At 41.9% G+C, this 27,919-nt stretch overlaps 2 protein-coding genes across 4 annotated transcripts in view; both read right to left on the reverse strand.

Moving 5' to 3' along the window:
• The window catches only part of LOC117454154 (protocadherin alpha-C2-like), a 190,268-nt gene that overhangs the window by 152,321 nt on the left and 10,028 nt on the right, over positions 1-27,919 (reverse strand). The window contains exon 1 of one of the 3 annotated variants that reach the window (XM_034093270.2): positions 22,306-24,800. The exons of 1 other annotated variant lie outside the window; for it this stretch is intronic. In XM_034093270.2, coding sequence (XP_033949161.1) covers positions 22,306-24,669 — 2,364 coding nt within the window. In that variant the 5' untranslated portion in view covers positions 24,670-24,800. Of the gene's footprint in view, positions 1-11,289; positions 13,789-22,305; positions 24,801-27,919 lie in introns of those variants that run through there. One more of the 3 variants, XM_034093272.1, reaches the window with a different exon arrangement.
• Positions 841-27,900, reverse strand: LOC117454156 (protocadherin alpha-8-like). The gene is made up of 2 exons (XM_071204636.1): positions 25,484-27,900; positions 841-2,035 (listed from the first exon to the last, which is right to left on the reverse strand). Exons 1-2 carry the CDS (start codon positions 27,854-27,856, stop codon positions 2,018-2,020), a joined length of 2,391 nt encoding a protein of 796 aa, XP_071060737.1. The 5' UTR covers positions 27,857-27,900; the 3' UTR covers positions 841-2,017.

Raw genomic sequence — 27,919 nt, forward strand, 5'->3', positions numbered from 1 at the left:
GATGAGATAGGAGGAAGCGTGATGGAATAAATAATAACGGACAACGCTGTTTTACAATAGCAATTAGCAACTAAACTAAGACTTAAAGACTTAAATGAAAAAGAGATGTCAGAGAGAGCGAGGGGTAGAGTAACACAACCTCCAAAAGACGTCAGCCATTTTCTATCAGAATGTTATTACGTGAAGAGACAGGAGGGGGCATAAGAGAGAGTACCAGCTGGAGGAGATCAGGGTGCGTAGGAGGAGGGGAGGGATGGAGACAATCTGAGAAATATTCTTTGTGTAAAAATGAGCTCGAAGAAGATATATGAAAATAAAAATAAACCAGCGAATAAAAAGGAGTTAATTAAAGGTGAAGGTGAGAAGGACTGCACACTAGATTGGATAAGAGTGTGGTCGTGATAATGGGAACAAAGGCAGAGGAAGACGGAGGGAGGTGAGAGTGGGATATGAGTCAGGCTTACAGCACTAACACACATCTTCCACACCCATGTCTCATTGTGTTCCATACTCTACACTCCCACTAGATAAGATGGCGGGAAAGGTGGAAGAACACTTACAGTAGCTATCGGCACACGTGTAAACATCCTCGTACAGAACTCAAGTGTGTGTGGCTACAGGGCATCACATCAACAAATCTCCCTAATATCATGACAGCATTTTAGCAATGACGCTAACTGCCAAAACTCCTGATTCCATGTTTGCATGGCAGATGGTTCATTTTAAAAATAAACACAGCAGACCAACTTCACAAAATGAAAAGCTACATGTGGGATGAGATGACTCACCCACTGTACATAACAGCTCATTGGTGCACAAATATGACCAGAAGGAGCCAAATGATGTTCAGACAATTTTTTAAATAAGGAGAAAACAGATAAGACATTTCAGGCTATAGCTTTAGTTTACATAACAGTATCAATATCACTTGAGCACACACTGTGACTTATATAAATACAATACTGACCACATATTTATGCTTTTGCATTTCATTTTAAATGCATATCATTGCTTATATTAAACTGCCTTGTTGTACAATCTTGCTACAGGGTCATGCAATTGCTGAACCCCCACATGTTCAGTTATGTTGAACCTACAGCAGCAATGTGCTCTTTACATGAAATACATATCAGTGTTAGCTCTCATAGGCAAGTTATGCTCAGACCAGACCTCTCTATATTCAACTATTGAAACATACTAGAAAAAGCAAGACCACAGATCAACACATTTATATTTTTGTGAATACAATGCTGACAATGTTTTCATGGTTTATTAATCATACTACAAAACCAGACCACTTGATGAACACGTAGACAACTAATTAAACATACTTGGAAATAAATATCAAGTTGTTCAGCAGTTTTCAGACATTATTGTTTTTTTAAAGACTTGTAACTAAACAAACACTATTAAGCTTTATAAACAGAAACGTGCAACGTTCAGAGAAATACAATTTAGCTTAAAACAAGGTGAGGCAATTACACAAGATGCTTAATACGGGCATTAGTCTGGGGGTAAAAGGTCACCGGGGGATGAGGAGGCCTGCCGTTAGAGGCTGGATACATTTAACAGCTAACATGTGATCCCATCCATGCATAGCCAGAAATAAATACAACATACGGTATTTAAGCAGACATATGTATGGCAACGGTGGCCTTATACCCCCTCTACTCCACAGTGAGTAAGAAGGCAATCCTCTTACGCAGACTGCATCCAATGTCTAAACAGCTGAGTCTGGATTTCCCTCACCCATTAATGTTATCAATCAGAGATCACAATCCCCTGCATACATCTAGATCTCAGGACTTAGGATGCTTTTAGGTTCTCATCAGTGTGTCTTTAAGGGGATTTTCAAACAACTGGGTCCTCACTTGTTTTCCACTTAATAGCAGTCTGTCTTGCTTGCAGCCTTGCAATGGCTGCTCACTCTGTTCAATCCTCCAGGCAAGCGCTGATGACCTAAGCACAGCAGCAGATGTTGTGGCTGTATGAGCACCGATGCCAAACAAGTGCAGACCTACATCTGTTCTGATCTCTGTTGATTCAAAAAAAAAAAAAAAGACAAAAAAAAACATTTAATCTTTGCACAGGCCTAACTATCAAGCACTGGTTATTACATCAGACAGACATGAATAGCTAGGCTTACCTGTTTCTATGAGCTTTTATTGTATTAATATTATTTCTGGTAAATTACTACATTATTAAGAGATGTGTTCATTCAAAAATAAAACAAGTGAGTAGATTGGCATAACGCAGCACCTTGAGCTAAGCTCATGTCATCTAGCATTTCAAATGAAACTTGAAAAACGTAGCGCACCTTGGTTCTAATTATTAGAGATACATATGATTGCTGATAGAGGAAGATGTTGTTAGCACCCTGGAGAAAAGCCTTGGCTGCAGTGAAGTGATTGTAAAGTGAGAGCATCAAGGTCCAACCTGTAGGACTCACCATGCCATGAGTCAATGCACTGAGACGTAATGAAACTGAGGGTTTATATAACCGAGTGGTGGAGAGGAGAAAGGGGTCAGCCCTATTCTCACACGAGATCAGGCTTGAGAGAAATAGGAGCGAGACAGAAGAATAATTACAAATATAAACTATTTCTGTCCTTACATTTAGCTATCATGCAAATGCAACCAGGTCAGACACAAAATAAGTTCAAAAAAATTAAATGTATGTATCAGGATGAAAGAAGCTGTTTGACCCATATACTTCAGGGACTAGTCTGGGCCACACATCACATGTTCTAGAACAAATGACAAGTGCAAAAGGAGCATTGCCAGGGAGTCTTGGCCAACAGTTGTTCCATCAGCCCACAAAGCAAGTTTTGCTTTCTGACTCTGATATGGTGTGCATCTAGACCGGGTGACGACAATACCTATTGACGCAGCAACCACTGTAAGTTATATTCTTGTTTAATTAGACTTCTCTGTTTCATTTATTCTACTCTGTATAATTGTTCTGTAGTTATTGTAGCTAAAACGGTGCTTTTGAGAGATTTTAAATCTCAGATCTGCTCAAGTGAACCTGTTACACAGCTCTCAGTGGGCATTCAAGCCTGCATTACAATATAGGCAGGGCCACTCTGCTGTCGCCCATCAGCTGTAGAGAGGTAACTAATTAGAGGGGCGTGGCCCCACAGCTGTGAGAACTCAGCAATCAGGCGTCCTTTTTAGGTAGCTCTTTTCCTGGAGCGTCAGATAGCCGAAGACTGACAAAGACATTGGAGTCCTGCGGGAGTCAAAGACTGACAAAGACATTGGAGTCCTGCGGGAGTCACGAGGGTGGCAAAGAGGAGGCAAATCCTACTCTGATTGAGCTAAGTATCGCTGGTGTCTTATTTTCTTTTCTTTAGCTTTCTAGCCCCTCATGCTATAATCATGTGTATTTTCTCCATTCCTGTTCATGTGTCTTCTCGCAATTATCACTGGCCCCGTGTATCTCCTAATCGCTATAACCGGCCTGCTCTCGTCTATCCCACGTGATCCAACATCTAGTTTCAGGCGGCCTGTGGAACTGCCAGTCAGCTGTTCCTAAGGCTGACTTCATCTCTGGCTACGCCTCCCTGCAGACCCTGGATTTCCTTGCTCTCACTGAGACCTGGATTACTCCATTCAACACATCCACCCCAGCAGCTCTCTCCACAGCATATTCCTTCTTCCCATACACCCAGACCCACTGGCAGAGGAGGTGGCACTGGTCTCCTGCTCTCTCCCAAATGGAGCTTTTCCCTCTTCAAGCTACCTAACTTCACTCCTTCCACCTTTGAATTCCATGCCGTCACAGTAACCCATCCTATACAATTAACCATTGTTGTTCTCTACCGTCCACCAGGCGCCTTGGGGGACTTCTTGGAGGAATTAGATAATCTCCTCTCACACATCCCTGAATCTGGCCCTCCTGCTGTACTTCTCGGAGACTTCAACCTCCAGACGGGGAAGATAGACGAACTAACATCTCTGTTAACCGCCTTTGCTTTCTCACTGTCTCCGTCCCCACCAACTCTTAAAGCTGGCAATGTCCTTGATCTCATATTCTCAAGGAACTGCGCTACTTCTAACCTCTCTGTAAACCCGCTCCACACATCCGATCACTTCTTCATTTCATTCTCTCTACCCCTTTCCAAACATAACAAACTAATCTCTTCTCATCCTGCACCTGTCCGCCGTAACCTCCGTTCCCTCTCCCCCCTCTACCTTTGCCTCCTCGGTGCTCTCAGCCCTCCCTTCCTCTGACTCGTTCCAACTCCTGCCTCCAAACTCTGCTGCAGAAACTCTCCTCTCTACTCTCTCATCCTCTCTGGACTCTCTCTGTCCTCTCACATCTCGGCAGGCTCGTCAGTCCCCTCCTGCGCCCTGGCTAAATGATGCACTGCGTGCTAATGGAACCGTCCTTAGGGCAGCAGAGCGGAAACGATGGAAATCCAAACACCATGACGACCTCCTAACCTATCAGGCTCTCCTCTCCTCTTTCTCTGCTTCGATCTCTCAGGCAAAAAGCACTTTCTTTCAAGATAAGATCCAATCTTCCTATTCCAATCCCAAAAAACTATTTTCCATCTTCTCCACCCTCTTGGACCCCCCCAAAGCCCCTTCCCCCTCCTCCCTTCTGTCAAGCGACTTTGTTAACCACTTTGAAAAAAAGGTTGATGATATTCGCTCTTCTTTTTCTGACTCACCTTTCCTCACCGCTGGGTCACCACACCCTCCTTCCACCCACACACTAACCTCCTTTTCCCCTCTCTCTCCAAGTGAGGTTCTTACCCTCATTACCTCTGCCCGCCCTACCACCTGTCCTCTGGACCTTATCCCTTCAAACCTCCTTCAGACTATCGCTCCTGATATTCTACCGTTTCTCACCCATTTCATCAACACTTCTCTAACTTCTGGTCACTTTCCAAACACTCTCAAGGAGGCAAGAGTAAACCCTCTCCTAAAGAAACCCACTCTCAACCCGTCTGATGTTATAAACTACAGGCCTGTCTCTCTCCTCCCGTTCCTGTCTAAAACACTTGAACGCGCTGTCTTTAAACAACTCTCCTGTTATCTCCATCAGAACAACCTTCTGGATCCGCACCAGTCTGGTTTCAAGGCAGGTCACTCCACAGAAACTGCCCTCATTGCTGTCACTGAGGAACTGCATACTGCTAAAGCAGCCTCCCTCTCCTCTGTCATCATCCTGTTGGACCTGTCTGCTGCATTCGACACAGTGAACCATCAGATCCTCCTTCGCACTCTCCAAGAACTTGGAGTTTCAGGCTCTGCACTTTCCCTCCTCACCTCATACCTCAAAGACCGTACCTACAGGGTAACTTGGAGAGGGTCCGAGTCCGACCCTTGTCAATTAACTACAGGGGTCCCTCAGGGCTCTGTTCTTGGTCCCCTCCTCTTCTCCCTGTACACAAACTCGCTCGGATCTGTCATTAGCCCGCATGGTTTTTCATACCACTGCTACGCTGATGACACCCAATTAATTCTGTCCTTTCCCCGCTCAGAGACCCAGGTCGTTGCACGCATCTCTGCTTGTCTAGCTGACATCTCTCAGTGGATGTCCGCTCATCATCTCAAGCTCAACCTTGACAAAACTGAACTACTTTTCCTTCCGGGAAAAGATTGTCCCACTCTTGACCTGACAATAAACATCGGCACCTCTGTTGTTTCCCCGACCCAGACTGCAAGGAATCTGGGTGTGATCCTAGATAACAACCTGTCCTTCACTGCAAACATCGCTGCTACAACCCGTTGCTGCAGATATACGCTTTACAACATTAGGAAGATACGTCCCCAGCTGACCCAGAAAGCGACGCAGCTTCTGGTCCAGGCTCTCGTCATCTCACGCCTAGACTACTGCAACTCTCTCCTGGCTGGTCTACCTGCATGTGCTATCCGACCTCTGCAGCTCATCCAGAATGCAGCGGCTCGTCTGGTCTTCAACCGTCCTAAATTCTCCCACACCACTCCGCTCCTCCGCTCCCTCCACTGGCTTCCGGTAACTGTTAGAATCCACTTCAAGACACTGGTACTTGCGTACCATGCTGCGAATGGATCTGGCCCTTCCTACATCCAGGACATGGTTAAACCGTACACCCCAGCGCGTGCACTACCCTCTGCATCAGCCAAACGACTCGCTGCACCCTCGCTGCGAGGGGGACCCAAGTTCCCATCAGCAAAAACATGTGGATTTGCTATCCTGGCTCCAAAATGGTGGAATGAGCTCCCCATTGACATCAGGACAGCAGAAAGCTTACACACCTTCCGGCGCAGACTGAAAACTCATCTCTTTTGACTCCACCTCGAGCGATAGAATTACTAACTAAGAACTGCTAACAGAGCACTTATATACTAATAAAGGACTGGCTTATCTATAGCCAGTTGAGTAGCACTTGAAACCTGATGTACTTATATGATTCTGTTTTCTTCAAGGTTGTGTCTTCCTGGTCGAATGTACTTATTGTAAGTCGCTTTGGATAAAAGCGTCAGCTAAATGCAATGTAATGTAATATGGCCCTTTTAATCCAGAGGCAAAAAGGAGTAGATCTGCATGCAGTGCATTACAGATAAATCTGGCATCAATTCACAGAAAAGCACAGGATTTAAAGATGTGGATAAATCAGACTTAAAGTTCAAGGCCCAGAATAGATACTTTTTTAACACAAAGAAATATTAGTTTACAGTTTAACTTGATATAGAAAGAGATGTTTTACTTTGCCCAACTGTTCTCTGCAACTCTGCCTTCAAAGCACAGCACCACACTGTGATGTACAAACACTTTATTGACCAAATACTATAAGCTGCGCTGCTGCAGTGCATGTGCTTGCTGACATTCACATTAACAACCTCGTGATTCACCGTCACCATCAGCTGAAAGGTCTGCAAAGTAGAAAAGCTGACACACACACAATCAGGCACAGTGTCAGTCCAGATAACAAAATGTTCAGCAGAATCTGGACAATATGCCGCTTATCTAAAACAATACAATATGACCTAAAACAGCAGGTATTTATTGAACTTGTCAACATAATGCCATGATAAACGTCAACAACCAAACTTGATATACCATCTCCCTTCTTCCATCTGAAGAGCCTCTTCATCTTAATTTGTAAAAAATAACGCTCTGGTCAGAATACTCACAGCCATTCTTACTAGCACTCTGAGTTAACGCAGTATGGTTACCTAGGTGTTAATATTAGTGAGTAACAAAGGACACAATGACCAGACCACCTCAACACTTTTCTTTTTAGCCTAGTCTGCTGTAATTTTCCTTTCTATTTTTTATGTTTTGTTCTTTAGGATGACTCAAACAAAATGTATTTGCTTTAAAAATGTTTACTTGAATGTATATTTAAAAGGTGTAGTCTCTAGATTTCCTTTACTTCTCTCCCCGTTTGCACATGAACGACATGTATGTGTGGACAATTCAACATTTGTGTGAAATTTCACACAATGAGAGGTTAGGCAGAGCAACAGAGGTCGGTGACTAGAAGTTTGCAAAATACAACAGTAGGGAGAAAGGTGCTATTTAATAACATAGTTCAAACTAGCATCTCTAATGCATTAATTTAATGTGGTATACAGACAGTATATAGTTACTGCAGTATTGAACATCAGCTACTGTGACATGGGTCTGCTAGCGTTATTGTGTTTTTCAATTTAACGTGGGAGCTTTGTACTTTGTCTTGTGTTTATGGTGACAGTTTGGTCTGTGATGGATAAAACATACAATAATTCAGAATAATGGTTAAAATGATAGAGCTATGGTATTCTTAGAAACATGTTCAGACCAGGCAGGGCATCTGATTTTAACATGGTAAATGTCTCACAGTGGATGCGTGTTGCTTTCTCTCTGTGAGTCACTATATCACCAAGGGAGCATGCTCTTCTGGTGCTCTATTTTCTCCCAGCCTCCTTTCTTCTGTGAAAGTGCCCTTCAATAAAGTGGATTAGGCATTTGTGAGCAAGTGTGATGTGTTGTTGCGTGCATGTGTCTCTGAGCACAAGCGTGCACGTGTGAACTGTGAACATAACGATAGTAGCATGTTTTTGCTGTGCACTACTGTGTGTGCGTGTGTGTGCGTGTGTGTGTGTGTATACATTTGATTACCATCACTGCTGCTGACCTCAATGTGAGTTGTGCCATCCTTCAACAAAGCTGGAGCAATAAGAGAGAATATGCCCTACTGACACACAACAGCACATGCAGCATCCACAGCCACTACCCTACAGGCATGAGGCACAGCAACATCGAGCTAGAAAGCATGTGGCAGAACAAGAGAGGGGAGAGACTGGATGAAAAACACAGAAAACGATAGGGGGACAGGAAAGGATAGCAATATGTGAAAGAGTAAACGAAGGACAGAGATATAAAAGTGAGAAAATGAGGCCAAGAGTGGAAGGGGGGAGGGGCACAAACCGAGGGTGATATTAACATGGAGGGTGAAGAAGAAGGAGAGAAATAGTGAGGAGACATAGAGGGAAGCTGAAGAAACGAAAACAGGAAAAGCTTCTGCATAAAACAGAACGGAGATAGAGGCACAATAGAACAGTGTGTACTACAATGAAAGATCTCTCATAGAGGGACATTCATATTGCAGTTTCTAACAGAAGAAAGCCTAAATCATGTTTCTAGAATCGAAGTCAACACATTTGGAAAGTTTGCATATAATCCAGGTTAATGCAGAAGAGGTTATGAAGCAAAGAAAAGAGAGGAAGGAAGGGAGTTTGCTTTGGGGACAATTAGCATTTGAAGGGAGATTCTCTCAAGTTGCTGATATTACAGTATATAGAATTTGTAACAGCTGTGTCCTCTCTCCTCTAACATTTAGCTGGTTGTCTTGCTCTCTCCCTCTGACACTGAATATGAGGAAATGTTCTCAATCACTTAACAAAGACAACATACACAACTCAAGGTTCATTGCACTGTGAATGATTTCCAGTGCAGACACTCAGCATACAAACACAATTGCACAGATCTGCAAAGCCAGCCAAGCACACTGACAAAGGCACTGGAGCAAGCAGCCACACCCCCGCCAAAGAGAGCATGCAGAGTAAAAATAGTAGGAATATAAAATGATGGCGCTGTACTAGGATGAATATATTACATGAGATAAATGCTCTTTTCAGTTTAATCTCCTTAAATGTTTTATATCAGGTTCAGAAATAACAAACATCAGAAGTACATTTTAAAATGAAGCCGCTTGCTTGACACTTGTGCGGATCTGCACGTTGTCAACAGGGCAAACAACGATATGCATGTGTTGATTTATCAGACTAAAGCGCAGCACATGTGCTTGTATCTGAATGCAACTCGTGACCCTGGTTGTAAATCATCCATTCCTCTCAACTGTTTTTTTCTCCCCCAAAATGCCACGATAAAGTAACAACATTGCAGTGATACATAATTCAGTAGGACATTGTTCGACTCACAGTTTAACGAGAGCTCACCAATGTCCTCCACTGACATCACCCTGCACGTTTTAGGTGTAATGGAATGCACTCATGTTTAATTGCAATTCAATCAATCTTTTCAGGGCATCTGCTGTCCAGGCACAGCTTAGCACTGCCGCTATTTTGCAAAACGCACAGTTTTATCTCACACACACACATGGGAACACAACATATGCACACTTCCACACATGCAGCAGAAGTGTGTTTAGGCTCTACTGCATGAAGCCGAGCTGCTGCCTTACACTCAATCTGAATGCATCCTCTCCTTTCCTGCATTCAAAGTCCACTTTCATCTTTATGTCAAAGGGTGTCAAAATATTCCATTAGCTTTCAACAGCTTTGATTTGTTCATTGAATTGTTCTTCGTACAGTCATTGGAAAACTAAGGTTGACCCAGTTGTTGAGAGAACAGATTATCTCCTTATTATAAAATATCTAATTAGAAGCTCAACTATTCCCACCTTCCCTATTGCTTCGATATCTTCCCCATCTGTTGCGTGATTGACAATGGAGATTTAACTGTTATAATCCATGTGTTTCTATCTAAATAAACCCATTTTCATTAAATATTGTGAGATGTCTATAGATTAGCCATAGAAAAGCCACTTCCCCTCCCCCACCTCTACTGCTCTCTCTTTCCCTCCCTCCCTCATCCTCTTTTGCTGCTGTTGCTAAGACCACTGAGCGCATGCTACTCTGTGGAAACCAGTAGAGGTGGAACTCCTCATGTGTTGCTATGGGCAACGCACTGTGTTCGGCATATAATCAGCCCAGAAGCCGAGCATGCAGACCTACCCACGTGTGGTGAAATATGACCTATTTTTTTGTCAGAAAAAGGGTGAATCTGGTGTGTATAATATGAACGGTGCACACTCTTATACATCACTGCCTTGTATTCTTTAAGATCAAAGCACAACAAGCCAATCAGATTCATATTATTTCAACATATAGTGGTATATACTTGGAGTACTGTAGGATTGAAGATCCCTGCTGAACAAAGTGAGCACGCCCCACCTGACAGGCTGTACATTGTGATTCACCGCACACCAGCTGCAGGCTCCCTCTCTCCCCCTCTGGCTGTCGTAGCTGCAGCCATTCATGGACCATTGAATCACCTACACTACATCAGCCAGCACAGACCTCCAGTAACTAGTTAGTCGCTCACTAAATAGGCAAAAAGAGCACACAAAAAACATACATTTCTGTGAAAGCAGTAATAATTTCTTTACCCCTCCTGAAAAATGTATGTGGCTGAATAGTGTCTTTTTCAATTGAGGGATTAGAGATACATCATGTATGACTCAAACCTATTATGATTGCAAATGAAAGTTAACACAAAGGCCTAGTAGTTACTGGAACAATTTCAAACTTCCCTTTTTTAAATGAACCTTTCCCTATTTCACCAGGTTAAACGCAGCAACCCCAATGAAATGATGCGTCTCTGCTCATGGCCAGTTTATGACCTACTTGTAAACAACTACACACGGCCTGCAACAGACAAATGACAGCTCAAGTTATGATGAATCTAAGTTGGTCAATTCACAGCAAAGTTCTGAAGAAGTTTGATGTGATGAAACACTAAACAGACACAACAAAACCGTTGAGAGGTATTCATTTTGTTAAGGAGGAAAGGAAATATGGGAAATATTTTGTTCTCTTGTTCAAGAAAGAAACTGTGTCTTCATTGTCAAAAAAAATCTGTGATTTACTTTTGCAGGAATATCTTCTTTTTTTAACAACTGCTTTGACCACTATTTCACAACAACGCCACAACTTCTATGAAGAAAATGTTTACTATAATATACAGGAAAATAATAACTTTACTTAAAATATCTTTGGTCTTACCTCTGTGGATGTCCCCCTTCTGTCAGGGAGCACCAGTGTGTTGGCATGGCTGCCCGGGACTATAGTAGATCCTATACTCATTCTGGGTCCAACTAACATGTAGCGCTTGTCTCCAGATCGGTACTGGATGCTGTGACACAGTGTCCCATCATAGTTAGTCTCTTGTAGATATTTAGAAGTATAGTCTGTGGACTTAGAGCACTGCATTGCAATCAGCACGATGATGCTGATGAGAAAAAGTGTTGAGACTGAGCCCAAAGTTATCATCAGGTAAAAAGTCACGTTATTATCCTCATCATCCTTTGATGCACTTTTAACATCAGCAGCAGCAAAAGCCTCTCTGGGCTCCACAAGTTTAACAACCACAGTAGCTGTTGCTGACAGGGACACGTTGCCATTGTCTTTCACCAGGATGAGCAGTTTATGCTCAGCCTCGTCTGTTTCTGTGAAGGAGCGAAGTGTTCTGATCTGTCCTGTATAGCGGTCCAAACCAAAGAGACTGTGGGCAGTAACTTCCTGCAGTGAGAACAGTAACCAGCCGTTATATCCTATATCAGCGTCATAGGCTCTGACTTTAGTCACCAAGTGTCCTGCGTTCACATTGCGGGGAATCTCCTCCACACCTTCAGCAGAACCGTTAGAGCTGACCGGATACAGGATGACTGGAGCGTTGTCGTTCTGATCCAGAATGAACACGTGCACTGTGACGTTGCTGCTTAGCGACGGAGCTCCAGAATCTGTGGCAACAACTTGGAACTGGAACGTTTTCAGAGTCTCAAAGTCAAAGCTTTTTAGCGCTGATATATCTCCAGTTTCAGAGTTGATGTTTAGAAATGAGGTCACTTTTTTGTGTTCATTCCCATGTCTAACTATGTTATATGATATGACAGCATTATCACCCTCATCACAATCATGAGCACTCACTGAAAATAAAGAGGCTCCTGCAACATTGTTCTCAATAACATAAAATATATATGGATTTGTTGAAAACTGTGGACTGTTATCATTAACATCTGATACAGTCACACTTATTGACCTATGAGATGACAAAGGTGGTTCACCGGCATCTTTAGCAATTATCGTTACATCATACTTGGACTGATGCTCTCTATCAAGCATAGATTTGGTGACTATAGAAAACATATTCTCTTGTAAAGATGGTGTTAATGTAAAAGGTACATCCTCACTTATATAGCAGATAACCTTTCCATTTAAACCTGAATCATTATCAGTCACACTTATCAAAGCTACTGTCGTTCCAGGTTTGGAGTCTTCAGGAATTGCATTTGAAAAGGATGTCACCTCAATCTCAGGTGCGTTGTCATTCAAGTCCACAATAGTTATTATAACACTTTTTTCTGTTTCTAGGGAGACTGGTCCTTTATCTGAAGCTTTAATGTCAATTTCATACCTGTCTTTTGCTTCATAATCTATCTGTCCTTTAACAATTATTTCACCAGTGTTAGCATCAACATCAAAAAGTTTACGTAATTTATTATTCACATTTTTTCCAAATGAATAAACCACCTCTCCATTTAAACCATCATCTAAATCGGTGGCATTCACTTGCATGATAGTTGTGCCAATAGGTGAGTTTTCACTAAGCACGGCTGCATATGAGTCTTTGGCAAAAACTGGCATATTGTCATTTACATCCAAAACATGAACGATAATTATCATATTTCCTGATTTAGCGGGCTTTCCTCCATCAATTGCTGTCAGCAGTAATCTATGACTTCTTGCACTTTCTTTATCTAACGATTTGTGCAAATAGAGAACAGGAATTTTCCCATCTTCTCCTCTATCTTTAACCTCCAAGCGAAAATGGTCATTTTGACTGAGTTTATATTGTTGGATAGAAAACATGTCGCTGTCTGGATCTTGCGCGCCTTGTAGTTGAAACCGTGCACCGGGTAAAGCAGATTCTGATATCTCTAATTGCGTCTCGTTTTCAGAAAAGATGGGAGAGTGGTCATTTACATCCAAAACCTCAATGGCGACGTAATGCACCTCTAACGGATTCTCCAACACAGTCTTTATGTTGATAACGCAGGTGCTGATCCGCTCGCACACTTCTTCTCTATCAATGTTCCGGTGTACGTGTAAGATGCCATTGTTGTTCAGTTGAAACAGGGGGTCGGTCGATCCAGAAACGATGCGAAATCCTCTTGCATTCAAAGCACTGATATCCAGCCCCAAATCTTTAGCGATATTCCCAACAACAGCACCCACTGTAAGCTCTTCGGAAACGGAGTATCGTAGCTGAGCTGAACTAAAATGAATCAAAGTAAGAATCAAACAAACAAAGAGCTCGACCAGGCGCTCAACCCATGCTCTGCGTCCTCTTCCTGCCATATTGCATTCAAACAAAACGTAGCTTAGAAAGAAAAAGTGAGTCTACACAGTAGCGGACATTTTGAACAAAAATAACAAATACTCCAATTTTCGAAAAAGGATCGTGAACGAGTCAGATATTTGAAGCCATCGCCCTAAAGCTCGAGTGCACTCTGTCGCGAAATACCACTAAACTACTGACGTAGAGTAACCTACGTTCAACCGACAGTCGTTCATTTGCACAAGCAGTGACACCATGCGAGCTGGCGTTTCAATGCAGATCATTTCTATTTAAAGAAACAACATTTTATGATACATTGTGTAGAAATCTTATTTGTATGTAACGGTCGCATGGTTAAACATTCCCGTAGTCTACTGAGCTGAGGTGGAAGAAGAACTTAGATTGCACTTAAGTCAAAGTAATTCAACATACTTTGTAGGCTAAAAGTCCTGCAAAAAGTGAAACTACTCATTACGTTATTATATAATATTATAATTAATGATGCTATAATATGTGCATTACTTTAATGTCGATACTGGTAAAGGTGGCGCTCTTTTGAATAATTTAACATGGCTGGGTAGTTATAATACATTATAATAAACATTTGGATACTTTTTTTTCTAAATTAATAATCAAACCAAGTAAATAAAGCTATCAAATAAATGTACTGTTTTAAAAAGCTACATAACTGTAGTGGAGTATAAAGTAAATAATGGAAATACTTCAGAATTGTACTCCAGTTGCTTTCCACCACTGCTGTTCAGATGCAATACAACAAGTGAACTCCATAACATTTCATGATTAGTGGATTTATAATTGTTAGTGTAATATATTTGAAACATATGAATACATTACAATATGCGTTATTTCTTCGATCAATCCACAATAAGTCTCCACTTCAAAAAGTTATTCTTTTTAAGAATCTAGACCACTGAATCCTTATCGATGACATTTCAAAGAGGCACTTCTGATATTTCTCAATAGATTACTTAAAAGTAATTAAAAACTGCATAAACACATATCAAACTACTCAGCAACAAGGAGTCAGCATTATGTTTATGCAAAAACAAAAAGAACATGATGTGGGCTAGACAAGATGTTGAAGCTGCCAGTGCATTCATGCTTTCTGAAGTGTTACTTTACGGCTCCTGCATTAATTGACAACATGAAGGCCAGTACACTTTGTGATGCAAGTCACATTTTAAATGACACAAAATAGGATTAAAATGCTATTATGTTACAACTGCTACACTTTATCAGCAGGCACACTTGATATCAAAGTATGTTTCTCCAAATACAAGTGTGGGATATCATTTAAATTATTTAATATCATATTTCATAACTGATTCTGTCTTTTCCCCAATCTGAAACCCAGGTGGTCGCACGCACCTCTGATTGTCTGGCTGACATCTCTCAGTTGATACACACGCACACCACCTGAAGCTCAACCTAAACTGCTCTTCATCAGGTAAGGACTCTCCTATCCATGATCTTTTCATCAATATTGGCACCTCTGTTGTTTCCCCGACTTCAACCTCCATAAGTTCACCCCCACTACACCTCTCCTTTGCTTCCTTCACTGACAGTGGCTGCCAGAATCCGCTTCAAGACACTGGTACTGGCCTACCGAGCTGTGAAGGGATCAGCCCCTTCCTACATCCAGGCCTTGGTTAAACCATGCACTCCAGCACATGCACTTCGCTCAGCGTCAGCCAATCGGCTTGCTACTCCGTCTCTGCGAGTTTGACCCTGGTACCCCTCAAAAACACATTATGTTTAGTATCCAGGCTCCCAAATGGTGGAATGAGCTCCCCATTGACATCAAGACAGCAGAAACACTGCATTCTGTCGCAAACTGAAAACGCATCTGTTTGGATTGTACCTTGGCATTTTAATTATTGTAACAAAACAAACAATCAATAAAAGCACTTTAAAGAGTTAGCTTGGTACTTGTAACTATAATTCATCAGCACTTACAATGTTAGGACTTGCTTGAAGTGACTATATCTGCACTCTCCTTGTTGTTCGGAGTTTGAATCACTATGGTTTTTGCACTTATTGTAAGTCACTTTGGATAAAAGCACCAGCTTTTTTTCACCAGAAATGTAATATCCTAGGATGTTAACCCATCCAATTGTGGGATATAGATTTCTAAGTATATTCGACATGGAAGGAAATAATAATTATCATTATTTTTCACATGGAGTTGTCATATTGTTACTATATTGGTCTTACCTCTGTAGATGTCCCTCTCCTGTCAGGGAGCACCAGTGTGTTGGCATGGCTGCCCGGGGCTATAGTAGATCCTATACTCATTCTGGGTCCAACTAACATGTAGCGCTTGTCTCCAGATCTGTACTGGATGCTGTGACACAGTGTCCCATCATAGTTAGTCTCTTGTAGATATTTAGAAGTACAGTCTGTGGACTTGGAGCACTGCATTGCAATCAGCACGATGATGCTGATGAGAAAAAGTGTTGAGACTGAGCCCAAAGTTATCATCAGGTAAAAAGTCACGTTATTATCCTCATCATCCTTTGATGCACTTTTAACATCAGCAGCAGCAAAAGCCTCTCTGGGCTCCACAAGTTTAACAACCACAGTAGCTGTTGCTGACAGGGACACGTTGCCATTGTCTTTCACCAGGATGAGCAGTTTATGCTCAGCCTCGTCTGTCTCTGTGAATGAGCGAAGTGTTCTGATCTGTCCTGTATAGCGGTCCAAACCAAAGAGACTGTGGGCAGTAACTTCCTGCAGTGAGAACAGTAACCAGCCGTTATATCCTATATCAGCGTCATAGGCTCTGACTTTAGTCACCAAGTGTCCTGCGTTCACATTGCGGGGAATCTCCTCCATACCTTCAGCAGAACCGTTAGAGCTGACCGGATACAGGATGACTGGAGCATTGTCGTTCTGATCCAGAATGAACACGTGCACTGTGACGTTGCTGCTTAGTGACGGAGCTCCAGAATCTGTGGCGACAACTTGGAACTGGAACGTTTTCAGAGTCTCAAAGTCAAAGCTTTTTAGCGCCAAAATATCTCCAGTTTCACTATTTATATTTAAAAACAGACCAAAGGTTTTTCCACTGCTCTCCCTGGGAATGTAATATGAAATATGTGCATTATCACTATCATCAAAGTCAGATGCCCTTACTGAAAATACAGGTGCTGCTAGGTCATTGTTTTCAGTAACATAGAATGTATACGGGCTCAGTGAAAACTGTGGTCGGTTATCGTTCACATCTGATACAACAACACTTATTGTTTTTTCAGAGGAAAGCGGTGGCTCTCCGGTGTCTTTTGCCACTACTGTAAGTTCATAAAAAGACTTAACTTCTCTGTCTAGTTTTGATTTGGTCACTACTGCGTACATATTGTCTCGCAAGGATGGAGTAATAGCGAAAGGACAATCATTACGTATAAAGCAGGAAACCTTCCCATTAGGACCTGAATCTAAATCATTGATGCTGATTAAAGCTACTGTTGTTCCAATTCTGGAATCTTCGGGAACTGATTTGGAAAATGATGTAATTTCTATCTCTGGGGGATTGTCGTTGTAGTCAATTACCTTTATTATCACAGATTTGTATGTAGAAATAGGAATAGTACCTTTATCTGAAGCTTGTATATCAATTTCATAGCTTTCATTTTGTTCAAAATCTATTTCTCCGGTCACTTTTATTTCGCCCGTCTCTGAGTCTATAGTAAATAATTTTTGCAAATGTAAATCCACTTCTTTGCCAAATGCGTAAACAATTTCGCTGTTTGCACCCTCATCCAAATCAGTCGCATTAACCTGAATAACTAACGTTCCGAGGGCTGCGTTTTCATTTAATATAGCAGAATATACGTCTTTTGTAAAAATCGGAGAATTGTCATTAAAGTCAAGCACCTGAATTACTATTTCTACTGTTCCAGACCTCGCTGGCCTCCCACCATCAATAGCTGTAAGCAGGAGCTTGTGCTCTCTCATAGCCTCTCTGTCTAACTGCTTCTGCAGAATCAAAAAGGGCATCTTACGATCTTCACCCCTCTCCTTAACTTCCAAACGAAAGTGGTCGTTTTGGCTGAGTTTATACTGCTGAACAGTAAACTGACCAGCGTCTGGGTCGCGTGCAGGCTGTAGCTGGAACCGTGCTCCCGGTAATGTAGATTCAAATATCTCCAGGCGCTTCTGCTTCTCTGGAAACACGGGGGAGTGGTCGTTTACATCCTGCACCTCTATAGCTACATAAGTGGATTTCCAGAGGATTTTCTAGCACGGTTTTAAGGTTGATTATACATGCTTTGCTTCGTTCACAGATCTCTTCCCTGTCCACTTTCCTACTGACGTACAGGATGCCGTCGTCCATATTGAAACGAAAAAGGGGTTCCGTTGAACTGCCAACAATGCGATACTCTCTAGCTTTCAACGTAGCCTTATCAATTCCCAAGTCTTTGGCAATGTTTCCAACAACACTTCCTTCTTTCACTTCTTCAGAGATGGAATAACTGATCTGAGCTGAGGCTTCGCTCCAAAACGTTACGAAAGCTGCAATGTAGACGAAGCATCTCCATCGCGCTATCCACGGCTGCTGCCCGCTTTGTTCCATTATGCACAGAAAAAAAGAATAATCCGGTATCTATAACTGTGTGCCGGTCAGGAAACAATAATCAGGCATATTCCTTTGCATACTGTGTTTCATTAACAAGACTGTCCTGCGAAATGAATGGAGCTAGTTTTCTGCTCAAGCCGTTTTCACGCAGAAATACATGATTGGATTAAAGACGATGACCAAAAGCTCTGACACACTATTTGCCATTATACCGACACCATGCGATCCAGAACGTTATTGCAACACTGCTTGACATAAACATATAATATTATTGAAAGTTCATAGAACAATATTAGACAAAATAGTCCATATAATGTTAAGAAATATTGCATGTACCGTTAATGTATCAAACAACACCGAGTCATAATCAATGAATTAAGAATTTCCAATTGATGTGCCAAAAGCTGTGGCTGCGTATTTAACACATTTCAGTTCCACGGATGCAGACATTTGCGTCTGCTCTAAAACGGGTATGAGTAGATTACCTGATGGCTATGGATAACTGCATTGACATATACTGTAAATCACCAACTGTCCAACAACAAGTATAAAGGTTGCAAAAACAAATTATTGAAGTCTGAGAGGACGAAGATGCTGCCTCATGAGCAGATGCTTTCTAAACATCAGCGTTTCAGTATTCATATCAAACATGATCCAATGTAATTTGATGTCAACTTAATTAAATGTAAATATTAAAATGGCAATGACAGCACTATGAAAAGTTAGGGAGTTGGAATATGGTTATATTTGTCTTACCTCTGTGTATGTCCCCCTCCTGTCAGGGAGCACCAGTGTGTTGGCATGGCTGCCCGGGACTATAGTAGATCCTATACTCATTCTGGGTCCAACTAACATGTAGCGCTTGTCTCCAGATCTGTACTGGATGCTGTGACACAGTGTCCCATCATAGTTAGTCTCTTGTAGATATTTAGAAGTATAGTCTGTGGACTTAGAGCACTGCATTGCAATCAGCACGATGATGCTGATGAGAAAAAGTGTTGAGACTGAGCCCAAAGTTATCATCAGGTAAAAAGTCACATTATTATCCTCATCATCCTTTGATGCACTTTTAACATCAGCAGCAGCAAAAGCCTCTCTGGGCTCCACAAGTTTAACAACCACAGTAGCTGTTGCTGACAGGGACACGTTGCCATTGTCTTTCACCAGGATGAGCAGTTTATGCTCAGCCTCGTCTGTCTCTGTGAAGGAGCGAAGTGTTCTGATCTGTCCTGTATAGCGGTCCAAACCAAAGAGACTGTGGGCAGTAACTTCCTGCAGTGAGAACAGTAACCAGCCGTTATATCCTATATCAGCGTCATAGGCTCTGACTTTAGTCACCAAGTGTCCTGCGTTCACATTGCGGGGAATCTCCTCCACACCTTCAGCAGAACCGTTAGAGCTGACCGGATACAGGATGACTGGAGCGTTGTCGTTCTGATCCAGAATGAACACGTGCACTGTGACGTTGCTGCTTAGTGACGGAGTTCCAGAATCTGTGGCGACAACTTGGAACTGGAACGTTTTCAGAGTCTCAAAGTCAAAGCTTTTTAGCGCCAAAATATCTCCAGTTTCAGAGTTGATATTTAAAAATGAAGTCACTTTTTTCCCTTCACCATCTCTGAGGATATGATAGGTTATTTGTGCATTATCGTTCTCATCACGATCAAGAGCTTTAACAGAAAACACAGAGGTGCCTGGCTCATTGGCTTCAGTGATATAGAAAGTATATGGACTCAGTGAAAACTCTGGACTGTTGTCATTCACATCTGAAACCACTACATGTATTGTCTTCTCAGATGATAATGGAGGTTCTCCAGCATCTTTTGCAGTTATTGTCAGGACATATTGTGACTGTTTCTCTCTATCCAGGGGGGATTTGGTCACCAATGAAAACATGTTGTCTTGTAAGGATGGAGTTAAAGCAAAAGGAGCATCCTCAACTATGGAGCAAATCACTTTTCCATTGAGACCAGAGTCCAAGTCATTTACACTGATAAGGGCTACTGTTGTCCCAGGTCTTGAATCTTCAGGGATAGAGTTTGAAAAGGAGGTAACTTCAATCTCAGGAGAGTTATCATTCACGTCAACTATTTTTATGACGACACTTTTTTGTGTAGCCAGTGGAGCAGGACCTTTATCTGTTGCTTGAACTTCAATTTCATATCGGTCCTTATCCTCGTAGTTTATTAAACCTTTAACAATTATCTCCCCTGTTGATTGGTTAATTTCAAATAGCTTAAAGAATTTACGATTTACGCTGTTGCTAAACGAGTAAACTATTTCTCCATTTAGTCCTTCATCCAGATCTGTCGCATTCACTTGTAAGATTGTTGTGCCTATTGGAGTATTTTCCTCAAGCATTACTGAGTTTAAGTCTTTAGAGAACACAGGCGCATTATCATTTACATCTAAAACATTTACTAGAATATTCATAGTACCAGATTTCGGAGGTTTTCCTCCATCTAGTGCAGTCAGCATTAATGACTGTCTTGCGGAAACCTCTCTATCTAAAGATGTTTGCACAATTAATACAGGTATTTTCCCATCTTCACCATGGTCTTTAACCTCTAAACGAAAGTGGCCATTGTGGCTGAGTTTATACTGCTGAACAGTGAAGTGACCACCGTCTGGATCTCGTGCAGCTTGTAGTGGAAATCTTGCCCCGGGTAAGACTGACTCAAAGATCTCTAACGTTTTCTCTTCGTCTGGGAAACTGGGAGAATGGTCATTTATATCCATCACCTCCACTCCAACATAATGCACCTCCAAGGGATTTTCTAGCACAGTTTTCAGATTTATTAAACACGTACTGCTTCGCTCGCACACCCCTTCTCTGTCAATCTTCCGGCTCACATACAGGACACCATCGTTCTGATTCACATGGAAAAGCGGATCCGCATTACTGGAAACAATCCGATACTTCCTGTCTTTCAGTGTGCTTTTATCTAATCCCAGATCTTTCGCTATATTTCCAACCACAGTTCCTTCGTTAACTTCCTCCGAGATTGAATATCGTAATTGTGCCGATGTTACGCTCCACAAAAGCACAGCAACCACGCAGCCGATCCAATGTCTTCTCGCCATTCTTGCCGCGCATCCTCTTTGTTCCATGATTAAAAACAAAAATGGTAAGGATTCCTCACAGGGCTAGTAACCGTCTTGTAAAAATATAGATCAACACATCCGGGTATGCAAATATTCACTCCGTTAAAAACATGTTAACACACGGGGCAATGTGTATAAATGCGGCAGCCAGCCGCCAAGCAGAATTGCAGTATCCAACTGAGAGCACTAAAAAGAGGTGGATCCAACGCCCAGTAACGACAAGTTAAAACGTTATTTTTATGACACACTGACACCATGCGATATGCTTGCTCACTACAAGGAAATCAACGTTTATGTACCTTTTGTGATAGCGAAATGAAAACATTTTTGTATAATGATTGACTTTACCCTGAGTAGTGTTTTTAACTACATCACATAATGCGATGCCTTAACCAGATTTAACAATAAACGCATTCATTCCTCTAAAACAAATGAATGATGCAGATTATGTTTAAAAAATGTTTGATATATCTATAAATTGGTTTGATATTTTGCACAGTGTATTAGCAGGTATCAGACCAGCAGATACACTTTAAAGCACCGTGGAGCAGAGAGGCAGTTATGATTCGTCCGGTCATATGTGTACATGTACAATACATTGAAGAAGCCTTGTAACCTTGAATCACACATTAGTCCAAGTGAAGGTAATGTTGTTTGAAGCATCAAAGTAGCCTATGTTGTAGTTGTATGTGTTTGTCAGAATATGGAAAAAAGCAGGAGACTACAAACTGACAAACAGAGGATAAGCATATCTCACCCCATAATGACACTTGTTGATAACAGCTTTTCACTTCAGGTTAAACAGTTTAATAAAAATAGCAGCTGAATACTCAAATATACAAAACAAATATTCTTCAAATACTTATATGCCTATCAAACTGCACAAGTGCTGTATATAATTTAGAGTTTTTCAATTACGAATTAACGAACAACGCTGCCAGTAGAAACATGCCACGGTTTTTTCAAATAATTGTCTTACCTCTGTAGATGTCCCCCTCCGGTCAGGGAGCACCAGTGTGTTGGCATGGCTGCCCGGGACTATAGTAGATCCTATACTCATTCTGGGTCCAACTAACATGTAGCGCTTGTCTCCAGATCTGTACTGGATGCTGTGACACAGTGTCCCATCATAGTTAGTCTCTTGTAGATATTTAGAAGTATAGTCTGTGGACTTAGAGCACTGCATTGCAATCAGCACGATGATGCTGATGAGAAAAAGTGTTGAGACTGAGCCCAAAGTTATCATCAGGTAAAAAGTCACGTTATTATCCTCATCATCCTTTGATGCACTTTTAACATCAGCAGCAGCAAAAGCCTCTCTGGGCTCCACAAGTTTAACAACCACAGTAGCTGTTGCTGACAGGGACACATTGCCATTGTCTTTCACCAGTATGAGCAGTTTATGCTCAGCCTCGTCTGTCTCTGTGAATGAGCGAAGTGTTCTGATCTGTCCTGTATAGCGGTCCAAACCAAAGAGACTGTGGGCAGTAACTTCCTGCAGTGAGAACAGTAACCAGCCGTTATATCCTATATCAGCGTCATAGGCTCTGACTTTAGTCACCAAGTGTCCTGCGTTCACATTGCGGGGAATCTCCTCCACACCTTCAGCAGAACCGTTGGAGCTGACCGGATACAGGATGACTGGAGCGTTGTCGTTCTGATCCAGAATGAACACGTGCACTGTGACGTTGCTGCTTAGCGACGGAGCTCCAGAATCTGTGGCGACAACTTGGAACTGGAACGTTTTCAGAGTCTCAAAGTCAAAGCTTTTTAGCGCTGATATATCTCCAGTTTCACTATTTATATTTAGAAATGAGGTAAATAACTGCTCTGCCCCTCTGTCTCTTACTATGTAATATGAAATGAGAGCATTATTACCGTCATCTTCATCACTGGCTGTCACGGATAAAACAGACCCTCCTGGGTTGTTGTTCTCAGTTATGTAGAAGGTATATGGGTTCTTTGTAAACACTGGGCTGTTGTCATTTACATCTGACACAACAATGTTTATATTTGTTTCCGATGATAAGGATGGTTCCCCTGCGTCTTTACATACAATTCCAACGTTATATTGCGATTCCTTCTCTCGATCCAAAAGCATTTTAGTTACAAGTGAATACATGTTGTTTTGTAAAGATGGAGTGAGCATAACAGGAAGATCTTGGCTAATGTAGCACATCACTTTCCCGTTGAGACCAGAGTCCGAATCTTTAACACTTATCAAGGCTACTGTTGTTCCTGGTTTTGAATCTTCAGGGAGATCACGCGAAAAAGATGTCACTTCCATCTCTGGTGCATTGTCGTTTAAGTCCACAATATTTATAATAACGCTTTTTTCTGTAGCAAGTGTAGCTGCACCTTTGTCGGATGCCTGAATATCAATCTCATATCTGCTACATTCTTCATAATCTATGGCCCCTGACACAGAAATAACTCCAGTCATATAATTCAAATCAAAACGTGCACGTGCCCGTGCATCCACGTCTTTTCCAAATGAATATATAACTTCACCATTTAAACCTTCATCCAAATCTGTTGCATTAACTTGAATCACATTTTTTCCTAGAGGAGAATTTTCTTTTAGCTGAGCAGTGTATGACTCATTGGTGAAAACGGGGGGGTTATCATTGACATCGGACACATGAACAATTATTGTCATGTTTCCGGATCGCGGAGGTTTACCTCCATCAATGGCTGTCAGAAGTAACGTAAGGGTCTTGACAGACTCTCTATCAAGTGCTTTTTGAAGAATCAAACCAGGTGTTTTGCGGTCCTCACCACGATCTTTCACTTCCAAACGAAAATGTTCGTTCTGACTCAATTTATACTGCTGAACGGATAATGAACCACTATCAGCATCACGAGCAGCTTGTAACTGAAATCTAGTTCCAGGTAATGCAGATTCAGAAATCTCTATCTTATTTTCATGTTCGGGAAAGCATGGCGAGTGGTCGTTTACATCCAGAATCTCCACTGCAACATAGTGCACCTCCAGTGGGTTTTCTAGCACGGTTTTTAAGTCGATTACACAAACCTTGCTACGGTCGCACACTTCCTCTCTGTCAATGATTTGGTTTACATACAAGATCCCATCGTCTTGATTCACTCGAAAAGGAGGCTCCGTGGAGCCGTAGACAATACGGTACCCCCTCTCTTTCAGTGTGCTCTTGTCAACACCTAAATCCTTGGCGATATTTCCCACTGCTGTTCCTATTTTCACTTCCTCGGAGATGGAATATCGAAATTGTCCTGACGCTCCGCTCCAAAACGTAACCAAAACCGTCATGAAAGCAAGCCACTTTGTCCGCTCTCTCCATGTCTGGCGTCGTCTTTGTTCCATCATAAATGATTTTTTTTTAAATAAAAACAGCTTTCTAAGAGCTTCACTTGTATTCTGTCATACAATCCCTTATTTACACCTTTTGTTATAATCCAATCGTTCTCCAGCAGAGCATCAGACTATTTTAATGCTGAATTGAGTATTCAACCCGTCACGTATACTGGTCTGTCGATGACGGCTTTAGAAAGAGGAAGGGGGTGTGTCTAGTGACTGACGAAAACTAACTAAATCATTATTTGTTTTATACTGACACCAAGTGATCGAGTATCACACTGCAGTACTTCATTTGTTAACAACAAAATATATTTAAAGAAAGATTTTACACGAAAAATGAATTTCCCTAACAATGAAAACTGCAGCATTTCCCCTCTTCTAAAGGACAGAGAAGGCAAAGATGCCCCCTTCATTAGAGAGAGAGAGCCCACGGAGACATAACCCATTTAACATGTCATACTACCTTGAGACGGATTTGATAATTGATTCCAGCAAGGCGGACAGCGATAAATTGCACTCAACATATTTGACTCACAAAACAGGACGATGACCAAGTTTGTCATTGTAACAATATTTTGATAACAGGGTTCACTTCCCATTTCCCGTAAGAGTGTTTGCCATGAAAAAGTAGCGTTGCCTCCTGTGTAAACAACGACATTATACAAGAATATGCCACGACTACAAATCATGCATTAACATATGAAAATAATAGATTCACACACTTCGAGAGCATGCAATTATATTAAAAAGTACATTGTGTGTTATTCCAACACAATCAGGGCTCAACGTCGTAAAGGAGCGAGAGTAAAACTTTGGATCTTACCTCTGTGGATGTCCCCCTCCTGTCAGGGAGCACCAGTGTGTTGGCATGGCTGCCCGGGACTATAGTAGATCCTATACTCATTCTGGGTCCAACTAACATGTAGCGCTTGTCTCCAGATCTGTACTGGATGCTGTGACACAGTGTCCCATCATAGTTAGTCTCTTGTAGATATTTAGAAGTATAGTCTGTGGACTTAGAGCACTGCATTGCAATCAGCACGATGATGCTGATGAGAAAAAGTGTTGAGACTGAGCCCAAAGTTATCATCAGGTAAAAAGTCACGTTATTATCCTCATCATCCTTTGATGCACTTTTAACATCAGCAGCAGCAAAAGCCTCTCTGGGCTCCACAAGTTTAACAACCACAGTAGCTGTTGCTGACAGGGACACATTGCCATTGTCTTTCACCAGGATGAGCAGTTTATGCTCAGCCTCGTCTGTCTCTGTGAATGAGCGAAGTGTTCTGATCTGTCCTGTATAGCGGTCCAAACCAAAGAGACTGTGGGCAGTAACTTCCTGCAGTGAGAACAGTAACCAGCCGTTATATCCTATATCAGCGTCATAGGCTCTGACTTTAGTCACCAAGTGTCCTGCGTTCACATTGCGGGGAATCTCCTCCACACCTTCAGCAGAACCGTTAGAGCTGACCGGATACAGGATGACTGGAGCGTTGTCGTTCTGATCCAGAATGAACACGTGCACTGTGACGTTGCTGCTTAGCGACGGAGTTCCAGAATCTGTGGCGACAACTTGGAACTGGAACGTTTTCAGAGTCTCAAAGTCAAAGCTTTTTAGCGCCAAAATATCTCCAGTTTCAGAGTTGATATTAAGGAAAGACGTCACTTTTTTCCCTTCACCATCTCTGAGGATATGATAGGTTATTTGTGCATTATCGTTCTCATCACGATCAAGAGCTTTAACAGAAAACACAGAGGTGCCTGGCTCATTGGCTTCAGTGATATAGAAAGTATATGGACTCAGTGAAAACTCTGGACTGTTGTCATTCACATCTGAAACCACTACATGTATTGTCTTCTCAGATGATAATGGAGGTTCTCCAGCATCTTTTGCAGTTACTGTCAGGACATATTGTGACTGTTTCTCTCTATCCAGGGGGGATTTGGTCACCAATGAAAACATGTTGTCTTGTAAGGATGGAGTTAAAACAAAAGGAACATCCTCAACTATGGAGCAAATCACTTTTCCATTGAGACCAGAGTCCAAGTCATTTACACTGATAAGGGCTACTGTTGTCCCAGGTCTTGAATCTTCAGGGATAGAGTTTGAAAAGGAGGTAACCTCAATCTCAGGAGCGTTATCATTAACATCAACTATCTGGATTATAACACTTTTTTCTGTCGTTTCTGGAGCAAGTCCTTTATCTGATGCCTGAATTTCAATTTCGTACTTGTCCCTTTGCTCATAGTCGATCAGACCTTTGACAGTTATCTCACCTGTTGATGGATTAATATTAAAAAGCTCAAATAGTTTGTTATTTACACTGTTACCAAATGAGTAATACACCTCTCCATTCTGACCTTCATCTGAATCAGTTGCATTCACCTGTACGATGGTGGTACCTACTGGGGCATTTTCAGAGAGTGTAACAGAATAACCATCTTTAGAGAAAATGGGTGTGTTATCATTTACATCCATAACTTTTACTACAATATTCATATTACCAGATTTTGGAGGTTTCCCTCCATCCAGTGCCGTCAACACTAAAGTGTTTATCACTGCTCCTTCCCTATCTAAAGATTTTTGTAAAATCAATATAGGTATTTTACCATCCTCTCCTTTATCCCTAACCTCCAAACGGAAGTAATCGTTTTGGCTGAGTTTGTAGTGCTGCACGGAGAAAGGACCACTGTCCGGGTCCCGTGATGCTTTTAGCTGAAATCTTGCTCCGGGTAACACAGACTCAAAAATGTCCAACTGTTTCACTTCCTCTGGAAAACTAGGAGAATGGTCATTTATATCCAGCACTTCCACACCAACATAGTGCACCTCCAGAGGGTTTTCCAGCACGGTTTTCAGATTCATTAAACACGTACTGCTCTGCGCGCACACCTCCTCTCTGTCAATCTTCCGGCTCACATACAGGACACCATCGTTTTGATTCACGTGGAAAAGCGGATCCGCATTACTGGAAACAATCCGATACTTCCTGTCTTTCAGTGTGCTTTTATCTAATCCCAGATCTTTCGCTATATTTCCAACCGCAGTTCCTTCGTTAACTTCCTCCGAGATTGAATATCGTATTTGCGCTGAGGCCGCGCTCCACAAAAACACAGCAACCACGCAGCGGAGAAACCATCCTCGCGCCCTCCGCATCTCGCATCTTCTTTGTTCCATGGTTAAACCCGAAATCATCAGTAATCCATTGCAATCTTTATAGTTTGGCTGTGAAGACGAAATCCAGCGCTTTCTTACATG

Source organism: Pseudochaenichthys georgianus, chromosome 10, assembly GCF_902827115.2.
Source record: "Pseudochaenichthys georgianus chromosome 10, fPseGeo1.2, whole genome shotgun sequence".
In the NCBI taxonomy this organism is placed as follows: domain Eukaryota; kingdom Metazoa; phylum Chordata; class Actinopteri; order Perciformes; family Channichthyidae; genus Pseudochaenichthys; species Pseudochaenichthys georgianus.

Coding starts and splice junctions, on each gene's coding strand:
- LOC117454156 (XM_071204636.1), bottom strand. CDS start 27,856: ATGATTTCGGGTTTAACCATGGAACAAAGAAGATGCGAGATGCGGAGG.